Source organism: Mustela lutreola, chromosome 5, assembly GCF_030435805.1.
Source record: "Mustela lutreola isolate mMusLut2 chromosome 5, mMusLut2.pri, whole genome shotgun sequence".
NCBI lineage: Eukaryota > Metazoa > Chordata > Mammalia > Carnivora > Mustelidae > Mustela > Mustela lutreola.
In genome coordinates, this window is record NC_081294.1 from 115664564 (window position 1) to 115681276 (window position 16713).

The 16713-nt window shown below is 37.3% G+C and overlaps 1 protein-coding gene across 1 annotated transcript; it reads right to left on the reverse strand.

Annotated features, from left to right (window-relative positions):
- Nucleotides 1-364: 364 nt before the first annotated feature.
- On the reverse strand, nt 365-16316 carry MBLAC2 (metallo-beta-lactamase domain containing 2). The gene is made up of 2 exons (XM_059175454.1): nt 15863-16316; nt 365-3629 (listed from the first exon to the last, which is right to left on the reverse strand). The coding sequence occupies exons 1-2, from the start codon at nt 16314-16316 to the stop codon at nt 3244-3246; spliced, it is 840 nt and encodes a 279-aa protein (XP_059031437.1). The 3' UTR covers nt 365-3243.
- Nucleotides 16317-16713: the final 397 nt, after the last annotated feature.

Below are 16713 nucleotides of genomic sequence, written 5' to 3' on the forward strand. Positions count from 1 at the left end.
CAATCCTAATGTCTTAAACATGATTTAAATTTTTCTTTTAATACACATATGGTTTTATTTTTCAAATTATGGCCTTTAATCCATGTAGAATATATGTTTATGCTGTTAAGGGCCTTTTTTTCCCCATATGAACAATTGGGATACATACTGAATAGTTCATCTTTCATCCATTGATTTAAAATGCCATATTTATTAACTACTAAAAGTTTATATGGACATTTTCAGTTTCTGGATTCCCTAGTCTTACTCACAGATTTGATATCTTACTTACTACACATTTTTAAAACTGCACTTCACATAAGAAATATCCTTGTAAGAAATTAAGTGGGAATTTACTACTATTAGAAAAAGAACCAACTAGAGATCGAAATAAAATGTTCACTTTAATATTTATCACATAAATGTTTACTTACACATATCTGAAAATTATATGAAGACAATTTGTGCATGTCACAATTATATTACTATCATATAAGAACTACACATAATCATTCATTCAACTGTATCAGGATAACGCACAAGGTTTTTGTTAGTTTAGACTTCTTAGTTAAAAGGAAAGACCATATAAGGAAAATGAATTTCCAAGATTAAGTTATTAACAATACAAATAAAATTTATTTCTAAATGTCTTACATTTTGACAATTTTGAATTATACTTACATACTCTTAGTTCCAAAAACCATAAATTATAACACGGGTCACTGTCAGGGTGAAAATATATTTTTTAAAGCTTCTTTTAAAATATGCTATTATTATGCTTAACATCACTTGTTTTATTCTTGGCACATGTGGCATCTGGGAAAGTAAAAATACATTTTGCCAATTTTATGTTATTTGTGCAGGTAAAGAGAAAGAGCACAGTTTGGGATGCAGACAGACCTGTGTTCCATTACCAGGTTTTTTTGAAGTTATGTTGTATGAGGCTGGCCAATTACTTCTTGGCACTGGGGCCAGGATTAAACTAAATAATGCATATTTTAAAATGCATAGCATGGGCACTAAATGAATGATAGATCCTTTCCCCAATTTATTCACATTGAAACAAAAGCAAAATATCAGTCTTATGTTTTTATATAATGTAAAAAAAAATGGAAATTTAAAAATAAAATTAACATGTTTTGAAAAATTGTACTTTTAAGAAATAAAGAAAGCCTTCATCAGGTTTAAATATTTCTCAATAAAACTTAGTGCCTACTATACCCTGATTTTTTTTTTTTAAGTCCTAAAGTATGATAAAATGGTCAATGGTTAAGGACTTTTGGTTTTGTTTTTGTTTTTGTTTTTTTTGTGCTACTGATATAAAAATAATGGCTATATTTAAGGCTTATTAAGTGATTTTAGTTGCCCTGAACCAAATCTGTATCTTTGATGTTGTACTATCAACTGAAACAGACCAACTGCCTTGAATGAGAAGATCCATTTGGTGGCATGTGGCAGTATAGCTTGTCTGTCACTGAGGATGATTCTTATATACACAATCACAAACCCACCTTTCTCATGCTAAATTCTTGGTGTTTGGAAGATCTAAGATTCCTGAAAATTAAATTTAAATTGTCACAAGGGAATAGCCTACTTTAGACAGCAATGCTTCCATCCCTATTCTTGGATCTTTTGTTCCCTACCCTGACCACCTACCAAATCGTCTTTCCAAATGGGACTGAAAAACCCCTCCTTCAGGAATCTTTTCCTAACCAAACTCCACATCCCTCCACTTATGTCCCTGATACTATTGTGTAATTTGTATTAGCTTCAACCTGCATATATTATTATTCATGTTTTGTTTGCCTTCTACTTCTAGCTAAGATGTAGTCTCTTTGACTTTTTAAGCTTCCACAGTGTTTAGCACAATACTGTGCAAGTATATATGTATGCGACTGTGTGTATGCATGTGGAATGTGTGGGGTGCATGTGTTGAATGAATAAAAGACTAAAGAAACTGGGTGGGTGGAGGGTGGGAACATTTCACAATTTTTTGCAAATAAAAGTTGCTAAACCTTCTTAATACTAAAAAATCTGGTTTCCAAAGCTATCTCAGTTTGGTTTTGGACATGTCAATAATAAAAAGGCAGTGAAAAAACTGTTTAAAAAACCTTTATGAAATATTCCAAAAGGCTTTTTAATAAATTATAAAGAGCACCAAACCAAAATGTTTTACTAAATAGTGGGCAAACCTTTCCTATTACTTTATAAATGTAGACTTCTTTTCATTCAAGACAAAGAATACTGAACAGGAATAGGTGTTGTGAATCAGGATAAAAAAGGCAATTCATTCTAAGTCAATATCTAATGCATATTTTGCAATTAATCTGAAAAGCCTTCTGCGGTACATATGTATGTTATGGTAAGTAAAAGAATGATTTCTATCAGGATGTTGTAGATCTCTATAATTATTCTGATACTATAAAATATGACATACTGAAGCTGCTATTTAACAAGAAAAATTTTGTTTATAATAGCTGTTAATATTAAAATAGGATATAATAAAAAATATTTTCAATGTGTATATTTTCAAATTTGCCTGACAGTGTCCTTTTGAGAAATCTGACAATTTGTAATTAGATTACAGACATTTGAATCTCACTTTTATGATTGAAAATATTACACTCACATAACAAACAATGCTATTAGTAGCTTTTTACTGAAGCACTCTGCAAGTTATATTTAAAGCTTTGCAATAAACAAAATTCATTGTACTCTTTGTAAGTAAAATTACACAACATATAATGTACACTATAATTACATTAAGAATAAATAAATGAAGCATAAAAATTCTGTGCCATAACAATGGACTGTTTTAGCTGTCATTTTAAATGTTAATATATATGTTTGTATTGAGTACTAATGTATTTTAAACTCAAGAACCTTTACCTTTAAATAATATACTAAAAATATCAAGTTTGGATTATAAATAAAATAAAACAAATGGGAGGCAAGGAGAGTTCTTTCTGTTACTGCAAAATGCCTCCTTGTTTTCGCATAGATTTCTATGTCATTTCTGGATATTACAAGGTGACAAATATTACAAGATGACAGCTTGGCAAATTATGAGCTTCTTTAAGTGATTTCTTATTTGGAAGAAGGAAATAATTTAAACAAAGAACCTCCTTTTTTGGTTTACTCATTCTCAATCTTTTTTCTCTAATAAAGCACTTCTTGAAATGCTCACTATTAATCATTTTAAACAGCACAAAATGAATTGGATTAATTTATAGAACTAATCATAATAGGTTATCAGTATAGATACTAGGGTGAGGTCCTAGAATTTGTTACACGTAAGGCTAAACTTGCAAGAGATCGCATGGCAAAAGTGGAAACTTTGTGACATATCCCAGCTTTTGAAATATAGTTAGAAGCCAATCGAAAAAGCCTTTCGGCACCAAAGGTATTAAAGTGCCCAGGAAGCACCTTCTCTACCAGACCTCTGTCCACTAATTCTATCAGACGTTCACATGTTCCAACATAGTCACTTATCCTGCTGTATGGGAGCCAGTCAATCAGTGATCCATCATACACAACGTCTCCACTGAAAAGAATCTTCCGGTCTTTGTCATGTAAGCAAATACTGCCCCTGGAGTGACCAGGCATGTGCATAACAGTGAGCTGTCTGTCACCGAGGTTTATCACATCACCTACAAATAGAAACAGAGTTTACAGATAAACATGTTGTATACTTGACTTCAATCACTTAAAGAATAAAAGAACCAGTAGTTGATTGAAAAGAATCAGCAGTTGGTTTCAAAGAGTTCCAGAAGGATGACACTTATTTTCATTTTATTTCAGAAACACAATATTTATTAATGAAGAATTAAAAATAAGTTGACTGTATTTCATTTCTATTGTTTGCTTGACCAGTGTTTGTCAAAGTGAGTTATGTGGAACACTATTTCTGTAGGTTGTCTGATACATAAAAGAAAAGGAAGATTCTGTAGTCAAATATTTTGGGAAACCCTTCCTTCAAAGAAAATGAAGCAGATTTTTTTCAACAAGCCTTCTGAGAGCTTTTTAATGTGCTAATCTACATTGTAGATATACACAAGGGAGATATGACTGTACCATTTCTCAAACTTATTTGACCACAAACCTTTTATTTTTCAGTACATCCATGGTACAAGTTTCCTGATGACACAATTCATGAATGCTGCTCTTTGCAGTATGAGAGCAAAATTGCTGTCTCACTGGATTTAAATCAGTACTAGCTTAAGTTACTCATCATAATTTAAAAGTTCCATATTGTTATCTTTAGTGCAAACATACATACAGAAAAAAATTAAAGACATATAATTTAAAAGTTAACAAGGCAATTAAACCGTGTAATAATCAGAATTTGTTAAGCCTAAAAGACAATGAAAGAGGAAAAGAGGGAGAAATAAGAAATAGATACAGAAACAAATAACAAAATGGCAGCCCTAAATTCAACTATAGCAATAATTACATTAAATGTTAATGGGATAAACATTGTAATCAAAGGCAGAGATTGTCAAAATAGATTTAAAAAGCAAAGGAACAGGGGTGCCAGGGTGGCTCAGTTGGTTAAGTGTCTGAATTTGGTTCTGGTCGTGATCTCAGGATCCTGGAATTCAGCCCTGAGTCAGGCTCCCTGCTCAATGGGGAGTCTGCTGCTCCCTCTCCCTCTCCACTTCTTCCCCCCATTCATGCACACATGCTCTCTCTCTCAAATAAATTACCTCTTTAAGAATAATAATAATAATAAAAGATAAGATATATGCAGTCTATAAGAGAGGAACTACAAGGTCAAAGACAAAAAGAAGTTGAAAAAGTTATACCACATAAAGTTTAATAAGAGAAGTAGAGTGGCTATATTAATATTAGACAAAATAGGACTATTAGTAAAGAAAAGAGATATATTTGGGGGGCACCTGGGTAGCTCAGTGGGTTAAAGCCTCTGCCTTCGGCTCAGGTCATGATCCCAGGGTACTGGGTCGAGCCCTGCATCAAGCTCTTTGCTCAGCAGGGAGCCTGTTTCCCCCCGCCCCACCTGCCACTCTGCCTCTTTGTGATCTCTGTCTGTCAAAAAAATAAATAAAACATTTAAAAAAAAGAAAAGAGATATATTTTATTGGGATATACATTAAGTCAACACACTAAAAAATTATAAATGTGCTTGCCCCTAACAAAGAGACTACAAATTCATGAAGTAAAAACTGACAGAACTGAAATAAGAATAAATAGTTCAGGAGAACCTGGGTGGCACAGTTGGTTAAGCAGTGGACTCTTGATATTGGCTCAGGTCATGATCTCAGGGTCATGAGACTGAGCCCCATGTAGGCTCCATGCTCAGTGTGGAGTCTGCTTATAACTCTCTCTCTCTCCCTCCCCTTGTACTCATTCACGCTCTCTCTCCCGCCCCCCCCAACAAATAAGTTGCTTTTTTTTTTTTTTTAAGATTTTATTTATTTGACAGAGAGACAGCAAGAGACAGAACAAGCAGGGGGAGTGGGAGAGGGAGAAGCAGGCTTCCCACTGAGCAGGGAGCCCAACGTGGGGCTCGACCCAGGACCCTGGGATCATAACCATAGCTGAAGGCAGATGCTTAATGACTAAGCCACCCAGGTGCTCCAAAATAAATACTTTTTTAGATAAGAATAAACAGTTCAACAATTATGCTTGGAGATTTAAATAGACCTTTCTGAATAATTTGTATAACAAGTAGATAGAAAATCAGTAAGAATACAGAAGATGTGAACAACTATCAACTGATTTGACCTAAGTGACATATATAAAATGCTTTATCTTAAAACAGCATACAGTCTTTTTAATTGCACATGGGATATTCATCATGCTATTCAGTGAGGCTATAAAGCAAGTCTCAGTAAATATGAAAGGAATAAAATAAAAATAACTTTTTGACTACAACATAATTAGAAATTATTAACAAAAATATTATGGGAAATATCCAAATATACACAAAGTAGGCATCACAACTCTAGAGAACTTGTGGATCAAAGATGAAATCACATAGGAGATTATAAAATCTCTTGCACTGAATGAAAATACAAATAAAATATATCAAAATTTATGGGATGCAGCTAACGCAATGCTTAGAAAAAATTTTATTGCTTTAAATGCTTATTTATAAAGGGTTAACTGTTTAAAATCAAAGTTTCTAACAAAAATTTTGATCTTGGGCGCCTGGGTGGCTCAGTGGGTTAAGCCGCTGCCTTCGGCTCAGGTCATGATCTCAGGCTCCTGGGATCGAGTCCCGCATCGGGCTCTCTGCTCGGCGGGGAGGTAAGTGTTAAGGAATAAATAATGAAGGTCAGTACAGGAATAAATAAAATAAGAAAAAAAAATCAATAGTAAAAGTCGAAGAAACCAATAGCTGGTTCATTGACAAGAGGAACAAAATTGATATACCACTGGCTAGACAAAGAAAAAAGTTAGAGAAAACACAAATTGCAAAAATCAGGAATGAAAGAAGGGATCCCAAAGGAAATTAAATGGAGTATAAGGGAATATTATGAATAACTTTAAGCAAACTTGACAACTTAGTTGAAAAAGACAAATTTTTAGGAAGAGACAAATTACCTCAAGTGACTGGAGAAACAGAAAATCTAAATAGACCTATATCACGCAAAGAAGTTGATAAATAACTTAAATCTCCCCACAAAGAAAAGCCCAGGCTCAAAGATGGCTTCATTGGTCAATTCTGTCAGTCACTCAGGACAGGGAAGGAATCTTGACTTTCAGAATATAGATGAGGAGGGAAAGCTTTCAAATTCTATTGTAGACAAAGACAAACAACAACCAGTATTCCTAATGACAGTCATCTCAAAACCATTATCAAAATATTGGCAAATTAAAGACAGCAATTTATAAATAGGATAATGACCAAATGAGGTCTATCCCAGAAATATAAATTTTGTTTGACCTCTGAAAATCAAGTAATGTAATATACTATATTAGTAAAATAAAGGAAAAAAGCCATATGAACATCTCAATAGATGCAGAAAAAGCATATGACAAAATCCAACCCTAACTGGTGGTAAAAACTTTCTGCAAACTAGAAAGAGAAGGGAAGGCCCTCTACTTGATAAAGGGCACCTATGAAAAACCTACAGCTAACATATCACTAAATAGAAACACTAAATGCTTTCCTACTAAGATAAGAAGAAGGCAAGGATATTTACTTTTACCATTTCTATTTAACATTACACTGAAGATTCTAGCCAGTGCAGTCAGCCAAGAAAAAGAGTAATGTCACACAGAGTTGCAAAAGAAGTAAATCTGTCTTTATTCACAGATAACAAGATCTTTTTGTAGAAAATCCTAAGAAACGTACAAAAATGCTAGAGAATTAAAAAAAAAAAAAAAGTTTAGCAATGTTACAGGGTACAAGATCAGATACGAAAATCAATTGTAGGGGCACCTGGGTGGCCCAGTCAGTCAAGCATCTGCCTTCAACTCAGGTCACAATCCCAAGATTCTAGGATCAAGTCCTGTGTTGTGCTCCCTGCTCAGAAGGGAATCTGCTTCTCCCTCTCCCTAACTCCCCCTGCTTGTGCATGCTCTCTCTCTCTGTCAAATAAATAAAATCTTTTAAAAAAATCAGTTGTATTTCTACATATTATCAGTGAACTATCAAAAATATTTAATTTAAAAAGCCATATTGGGGCACCCGGGTGGCTCAGTGGGCTAAAGCCTCTGCCTTCGGCTCGGGTCATGATCCCAGGGTCCTGGAATTGAGCCCTGCATGGGGCTCTCTGCTCGGTGGGGAGCCTGCTTCCCTTCCTCTCTCTCTGCCTGCCTCTATGCCTACTTGTGATCTCTGTCAAATAAATAAATGAAAATCTAAATAAATAAACAAATAAATAGCCATTTCTTTCATAATAGCAACAAAAAGAATAAAATAGGAAGAAAAATTTAATAAAAGATGTTTTGTTATATCTATATACTGAAAAGTATAAAAACATTATGAAGAAAAATTAAAGACCTAAACAAAAGGAGAGATATATCATATCAATTAAGTGGAAGCCTCGAAATTGTTAAGATGGTATTTAAATATGATTTTTCCTATAGCTACAATGCCCAATAGAACTTCCTGAGATTATTGAAATACTCTGTATCAACTCTGTCCAGTACTGGACATGTGGCTACTAGCCTCAAGTGGCTAATGGTACTTGAAAAAGGCTAATGCACTACAATTTAATTTTAATCAATCCTAGTTAATTTAGATTTGTATTTAGATAGTCAAATATGACTAGCGGCTACTATAATGGTGAGTGTACATCTATAGATTTGATAAAATCTCAATCAAAATCTTGACCTTTTTGTAGAAATTGAAAATCTCATTCTAAAAGTTACATGGAAATGCAAATGACTTAGAATAGCCAAAACAATTTTGAAAAAGAGGTACAAAGTTGGAGGACTTACATTACTTAATTTCAAGAATTATAATAAAGTTACAATAATTAAGATAGTGTGGTGCTGGCTAAAGGATAGATATAATCAATGGAAGAGAATAGAGTCCAAAAGGAGATATTCATATATGGTCAACGAATTTTTGACAAAGATAATTCAATGGGTAAAAAGAATAATCTTTTCAACAAAGTAGACTAGAACAGTTTGGATATCCATATGCATATAAACATGAAAGAACCTTTCAACTGTCACTTGACAAAATGAACAAAAAGTAACTCAGAATGGATCATAAACCTAAATGAAAAGCTTCTAGGAAAAAAAAACAGGAGAAAATCTTTGTGATTTTGGGATAGGCATACCTCTTAGATATGACACAAATAAATCATAAGGAAAAATGACTAATTGGGCTTCATCCAAGTTATAAGCTTTCTTGCTTAAAAAGACACCATTATGAAAATGAAAAGGCAACCCACATATTGGGAGAAAATATTTGCAAAATATATGTCTGATAAAGGGCTAGAATTCAGAATATATAAAGAATACTTACAACTCAATAGTAAGAAAACAAAAAAAATTTTTTTTTAAAGAAGAGATTTTTTTTTTTTTTTTAAGATTTTTATTTATTTGACAGACAGAGATCACAAGTAGGCAGAGAGGCAGGCAGAGAGAGAGAGAGGAGGAAGCAGGCTCTCCGAGGAGCAGACAGCCCGATGCGGGGCTCGATCCCAGGACCCCAGGATCATGACCTGAGCCGAAGGCAGAGGCTTTAACCCACTGAGCCACCCAGGTGCCCCTTAAAGAAGAGATTTTAATAGACTCTTTAAAAAAGAAGATATTTGAATAGCAAATAAGTACCTGAAAATACGCTCACCATCATTAGTTATTAGGGAGATGCAAATAAAATCACAATGAAATACCACTACATACTCATTAGAATGGCTAAAATTAAAAAAAAGATGGACAAAAACAAGTGTTGATGAAGATGTGGAGAAACTGGAACTCTTATCTGTTGCATGTGGGAGTGTAAAACTGTATAACTATTTTGGAAAACAGGCATGTTCTTAAAAAATTAACATCCACTTACCATAAGAACCACGGATTCCATTCCGAGGTATCTACCAAGGATAGTCATAAGGGGCCAGACTCCTTCACAAGGTAATTGTTGCAGATTTAAAGTGCCTCTGGGGATCACAAACCACTGTCATCCATGTATGGTTGGCAGGTAAGGTAAAGAAATTATAGCTAGGTTGGTGTAATAATGGGTCTATCTGAGTGATTTTTTTTTTTTTTAAGATTTTATTTATTTATTTGACAGAGAGAGATCACAAGTAGGCAGAGAGGCAGGCAGAGAGAGAGAGGAGGAAGCAGGCTCCCCGCTGAGCAGAGAGCCCGATGCGGGACTCGATCCCAGGACCCTGAGATCATGACCCGAGCCGAAGGCAGCGGCTTAACCCACTGAGCCACCCAGGCGCCCCTGAGTGATTTTTTTTCGTTAAGTGCGTAGAAAGGGAGTGAGAGAAACTGAGTCAAAAAAAAATCTGTGGATAATAACCAATGTAGGAATAGAATTTTTATTGATCGGTGGTTATACCCAGGTGATATTCAAAATATTTAGCAACAGATAAGTCATAAGTGCCCACCTATCAAAATAGATACCAACTGTAAGCAGTTGATAAGGCCATATGGCTAAATATCATTAGATCTGCCATTACTCTGTGGCTTTACATGTGCCTCCCATACGTTTGTAACACTCATATAAATAATTTCATCACTTCTAAGAATCAGAATTGCCTATGAAATGTATCCATATATATATAATATCATATATATAAATGTATAATCACACACACAACCATACACACACAAAAAATATCCTTTTAAGCCCTCACCCTGACCCAGTTGTCATCAGATTCCAGCCATACTAAACTTCTCTTGGCTTCTCAAATATCCCTTCCCAACTTGGTATCCCCTATCTTTTTATTTCATTTTTAATCAAAGAAATATATATATGTGTATATATATATATATTTTTTTTAAATATATGTATTTCAAATAAAATATTCCAAAAGGGCTTAAAGTGTAAGAAAAAGTTATTTGCCCCATTCTGACTCTATCTCCAATCCTGCACCCAAGAATCAACCACTTTTTAACAATTTTTCTTCTGGTAGCTGCCTCTACTATATACACCCATCTCTAAATAATTTTTATATCTCATCTCTTGATTTGCCGATTAGATATACTGTATTGATTTCAATCACAATTTTTTGGTTTATAAATTTTAGATTATATTTATTGACTTCCATGATAAAATACAAGGATTTTTAGCTCTCTTTACTCTTCATTATTCTACTGGCACTACACGTGTATATATGTCTTATCCTCTCATCCTCCCAAAAGAGTAATAATTTAACTGCTCCTGTATGGAGCTCTTTAAGCCTGGCGTAGTATCATTGTTGGAATGCCATCTTTGCCATCATCCTGATGCTTCCTTTCAACTTTTTCTTGTATTAGATCTCATGATTCCTATATGCCATGTTTTCCTCTTGCTTTACTTCCTTATTTTGAAGGGAGTAAGTAGGATAAAATTGTATCTTAGTAACTTTCTAAGTAACAGCATGTGAGAAATAATCTTTCTGAGAACTTCACTATTAGTGAAATGGATGTAGAATTCTCAATTTGAAATAAACTGCATTCAAATAAGGCATAATTCTTCTTTTCTAGCTCCAAAGCCATTATGATCTGTATAGAAGACTTTTTAAGAAAGATTTATTTATTTAAGACAGAGAGAGATGGAGAGAGAGAGAGAGAAAGAGAGAGTGTGTGGAGGGGATGGCAGGGAGAGAAAGGGAGACAGAATCCATAAGCAGATTCCCTGCTGAGCGTGGAGCCCTACGTAGAGCTGATCCCAGGACCCTGAGATCATGACCTGAGCCGAAACCAAGAGTCAGACACTTAACTAACAAAGCCACCCAGATGCCTCTGTAGAGATGACATTTTTATTTAAATTTCTGGAAGCTTGATTCTAGTATTCTGAAATTTTACAATAAAATGTCTTTGGTTGGGTGTGTGTTATTTGTGGTAGGAACTCTGCGGGTTCTCTCAACCTAAAATTTTACATCCCTTAATTACGGAATATTCTCATGAATTATCTCTATCATCCTTTCTTTCCAGCACTTTCTCTATTCAACCTGTGCTTCTTTTATTCCAATGTTGAATTTTTCCAAACTGGTCCTCTACTGGATCTCTCCTAGTTTTCATTTTTGCCTATCTGCTCTTTCTTTTAAGTTTTTCAAATTTATCTTCCAGTTCTACTAAGAAACTTCTACCATTTTAGGGGTGCCTGGGTGGCTCAGTTAGTTAAGCGACTGACTATTGATTTTGGCAGGTCATTTTCTAAGGGTCACGGGGTCAAGCCCCATGTTGAGCCCCACTTCGACCCCCATATGGGGCAGGCATATATCTGCTTCTCTCCTTCTTTCACTCACCCTCTGCCCCTTCCCCTGTTGCATATATGTGCTCTCTCTCTCTGAAATAAATCTTTTTTTTTTTTAAAGATTTTATTTATTGGGGCGCCTGGGTGGCTCAGTGGGTTAAGCCGCTGCCTTCGGCTCGGGTCATGATCTCAGAGTCCTGGGATCGAGTCCCACATCGGGCTCTCTGCTCAGCAGGGAGCCTGCTTCCCTTTCTCTCTCTCTGCCAGCCTCTCTGCCTACCTGTGATCTCTCTCTGTCAAATAAATAAATAAAATCTTAAAAAAAAAAAAAAAGATTTTATTTATTTATTTGACAGAGAGAAATCACAAGTAGATGGAGAGGCAGGCAGAGAGAGAGAGGGAAGCAGGCTCTCTGCTGAGCAGAGAGCCCGATGCGGGACTCAATCCCAGGACTCTGAGATCATGACCTGAGCCGAAGGCAGCAGCTTAACCCACTGAGCCACCCAGGCGCCCTCTCTGAAATAAATCTTAAAAAAGAAAAAGAAAAAGAAAAAGAAACCTTTGCTGTTTTAAATTCTTACACTCGTGTGTGTGTGTGTGTGTGTGTGTGTGTGTATACCGTTCTGTTGCTTATGTTTAAAGCATCCTCTTGTCTCCTGGATATCTTGAATGCAATAGCTTCTGTCATCCCCTGATGCTATTAATGATAGTCTTCAACCCTCAAATTGCTTTATGCTATTTTTTTAGTATTTGATCTCAAGTTAAACAGATTTCTCGGATTTTCATAATGCTTGGTTGCCTGTTTAAGAATGGGGAGTGAAAAGGCTGCGTGTAGTGCATGCACGGGGCCAGTGACCAAGGCTTCACTGTAGAGAGATCAAGTCAAAGATTGATGAGGGATCAGCATCTTAGTCTTTCCTCTAGGGCTAGATAAACTTCCCGGCTAAAAGTCTTCCAATTTGCTACTTGGGGGATAAAGACCTGTGTGTACCCTTGAAGTCTAGTAAGGAACATACTCTCTCTATCTCTCTGTCTCTCCTTCTCTCTCTCTCTCTCTCTCTCTCTCTCTCACACACACACACACACACACACACACACACACTTTTCTTCTATTTTCCATACTGAATCCTGAGCTCAATAGTACTTAACACTTTCACTCAAGAAACTCCTCTGCTTTACCCACCCCAGAGGACACAATAACTGGATGCGCATTCCAGAGTTTTAATAGCCTCTTAAATGGCTTTCAACCAATTCTACTCATTTCCCTATTCTTTCCTTTGCCTCTACAAAGGTACCAGCTACTGCTAATTCCTGAGCCTTTTAAGGTTCCTGCAGTGCAAACTGGATTGGTGTTTGATTTCCCATTGCTGCCAGAAGATAAAACTGCTGACTCAGTCATCGCATTTACTCTGCAGCATCTGAAATAGTTCAATATGGATTTACAGTTAAACAGACAAACCATGGTCCGTTTATAATAGTCTTAGGTTTGGGATGGAGCCAAGATAGATGTGTTTTTCAACCTGCTACCTTCCTGGAATCTATTTTTTTGTTTTTAACCTCCCCAAATGATTTAAGTCCACTTGTCCTAACTGTGATTATTTTGGTGACTCTGGGTAAATTGTTTAAACATATATAACAGGGGACAAAATGCCTGCACTTCATATCATTTGAATATTGTGAAAAAGAGACAAAAAGATATATGCCCAGTCAAGAAGAAGGTGCTATATTAACCTAAGGTTTATTTATCTTCTTAGAGGAAGATACTATTTCACTGTTGGTAGGGGGAATTGTTTTCCAACTAAGATGATACACTGGATGGTGATATCTCCTTGTCCCCATTTACAAGTCAGCATTAGGATTAGTTATACAGTGCCCAGATTTATGCTTCCTCATGACAAGTGATCTTCAATTCACTAAGTGAAATGTAATAAACCAATGACTTCAGTCTCCTTATGCTCTAATTAAAGCAACAACATTATGCTGTTTGGTATGTGCTGATCATGTGTGTGTGTAACTGTATGAATTTTTCATATAAATACTTTATATCTCCTTCCAGGCATCTGGATCATGATAACAGCAAGTCAGCAGGCCACACCATTCAGAAGAAAAAGGAAATTAATATTCCTGAGAAAAGAGGAAATTAGATACTACTTGAGAGGTGAGGCATTCTGCTCCTAATGAAAAACACCTTTTGATTTAACACACTATTCTCAGCTTTAAGTGTTTGGTAAATATTAAGGTTGGTTTTTTTTTTTTTTTTCACACTTTCAAAGGCTTACAGGCCCCCTGCAGTTCCAAAATGCTATAATATTACTACCATCAACTGGGATTTAGGAAACCTGGATTCTAGTCCTCGCTCTTTTCCAAACTGGATATGTGATCTCAGGCATGATATTCAGGCCTGCTTGGGCTCTTTACTTATAAAATTGTAATTCTTATCATTCTTTCACCATTCATTTCCTATTGCTGGCACAGGAGCAAAAGTAAATAAATCAGAAGTAATTTATTATTCATTCAGACAAATTAATATATTTTAAATACTAATGTAAACATTTTTTGGTTTCAGTGCTACAACTAATTAACTCTGAATACCCACCAACTGCATGGAAATCTTACCTCTAAAAAGTATCGATTTTATAAAAAAATACAAGAATACTGTATATCTACTTTTCTTTCATCTCAAATTACCAGATAATGACTACTACCTAACAAGTCTTTTTTTTAATCTTTGGATTTAAAATTTTAATGAAAAGACTTTTTCAGTGAGGTGTGAGATACAGAATCTTGCTTTCTATTTTTTGATATTTCAAATGTTCAAGATCTCATCTTTATGATAAACTGATTATTATAAAATATTTCATATTTGTCATCTTGGTCAGTCATAAAGTAGCCTTATTGTGCAACAGATTTTTCTACCTCTTGAAGAAATGCTTTAATAAATAAAATTGGCAATTAAAATGATTTCAAGATAAAAATGTGAGAAGGGGTTTCATATCCTACTCAGAATTATCAAAATGTATTTAAGGGGTAGGATTTATGATCTACATGATTTGATCTCTCCATTCTTGGTTCCATTCCTAGCTTTTGTCACTATCTTGCTTTGTGGACTCTAGGCAAGCCATCTAATTAGGGGTCAGCTATCTCACTTCAAACCTGTTGTGAAGATAAAAGGAAATCAACAAAAGTATTCTGAAAGGAAAAAAAGGAAATTAATGCTGTTGTGGCTAATTAGCTCAATTATTCAACGTGCTGGGGTTGAGAGGGCTCTTATTCCATTAGTTTCTTTCTGATCCCCATCCTGTCTTTTACAGAACCAGAGGCCCAAGGCTATCCATGCATGAGTTCACATACTTCAGCATCACCGGAAATACCTCCTTATTAATTTTTTTCAGGCCTTGCTTTAAACCAGACCATATATTGTCATACTGTAAGACTCACACACTCTTTTTATGTTCACTATCAAGCTTTTCTCTAATGAGGCTACAACAAGAACAGAAACCTATCTGGAGATAAGGATGCACGAGCAGATTTGGAACGACCGCTCTCTAATGGCTTTCTAAACCTACAGGTGGGAATTGCTTATACCCAGCAGTGACCACTGACATCCCGGATGAAGTCAGCCGGCCTCAAAAGCACAGAGCATGTCATGAACTCTTTGTGAGGAGTCATTACTTAGAAGTCTTTTCTCTAGAAACGCGTCTGGAAATCAGGTGTTCAGGAAAAGAATGGGTAATCCCTAGTCACAAGCCTTTGTTGTGTTACTACTGTATCTTGCATAGGAAAATGACTAGGGGGTGGGGCCGGATTTAATTCCAGTACTTGGCGTTGCCACACGGTGCCAGAACTGGTCTCTGGTAGGGAAGGCTGCGATGGCCTTGGCTCCCATCGAGTGGGCTTCTACCCAAGAAAGGAAGAAAGAGTAGTGGTGTTCTGCGATGTGACAAAACGGGCCAGCTTAAAGCCACGCACGTCTGCAGCATGCATCCCTCGAACAGTTTTCCCCAATCCCCTCCCTTAAAGACAGAGCGCGCGCCCGCGAGGGCCCATTACCATCCTGCAGGATGAGGGTGGGCTGTACCGCCTGCACTCGGAACTGCCTGGCCCTCCAGCCGGGGCTGGGCGCCCGCACCACCTCGCTGTCAGACAGCCAGGTCACGGTCTCAAAGTTGTCCCCGCGAGCCAGCGCCTCGGCCTCGGCATGATGCACGGCCACCCGGTCGAACTGGTAGAGGCCTCCGGAGTGGTCGAAGTGCACGTGGGTGGCCACGGCCAGCAGTGGCCGGCACGCCGCGTCCTCTTTGGCCCCGTGATCCTGCAAGAGCCCAGAGGAGTACAGGTACTCCGGGAGGCTGCGCAGCCCCAGGCCCGTATCGATCACCACATCTTGCTCGGAACCGCGCACCAGCCAGATGTTGGCGCGGTTGCCCGACTCATAGAAGCGTTCCTGAATCCAGAAGATGCCGTCGCCCAGGGACTTGTGGGCGTACCACTCGAGAGCGGACATGCTGGGCAGGGGTGCGGTCGGGTGGAGTGGGTGTAGGTGTGTGTGCCTCTGGCAGGCTGTCCAGACGCTAGGCGCTGCGGCGGTGTGGAGCTGTCAGCCCGCAGCCAGCGAGGAGGCGCAGAGCGAGGAGAGGGCGGGGGATCCGGGAGATGCGAGGGTGGGGGGGAGAACTAAGAGGAAGGACGCGCCGAGACGCGGCCTGGAGAGTCGGCCCGCACCCTCCAGCCAGGTCCGCAGAGAGCAGAGGTTGCTCTGCCCGCACCGAGACGCGGGAATAGTCGCGGCTTCAACAGCTGCAGCACGAGAGAGCGGTAACGCAGGGGCACTGCAGCAGACTGGAGACCCAGAAGGGGACACTTTCTTCACCCCAGGGGTCTGACTGCAGAGGCGAGAAGCT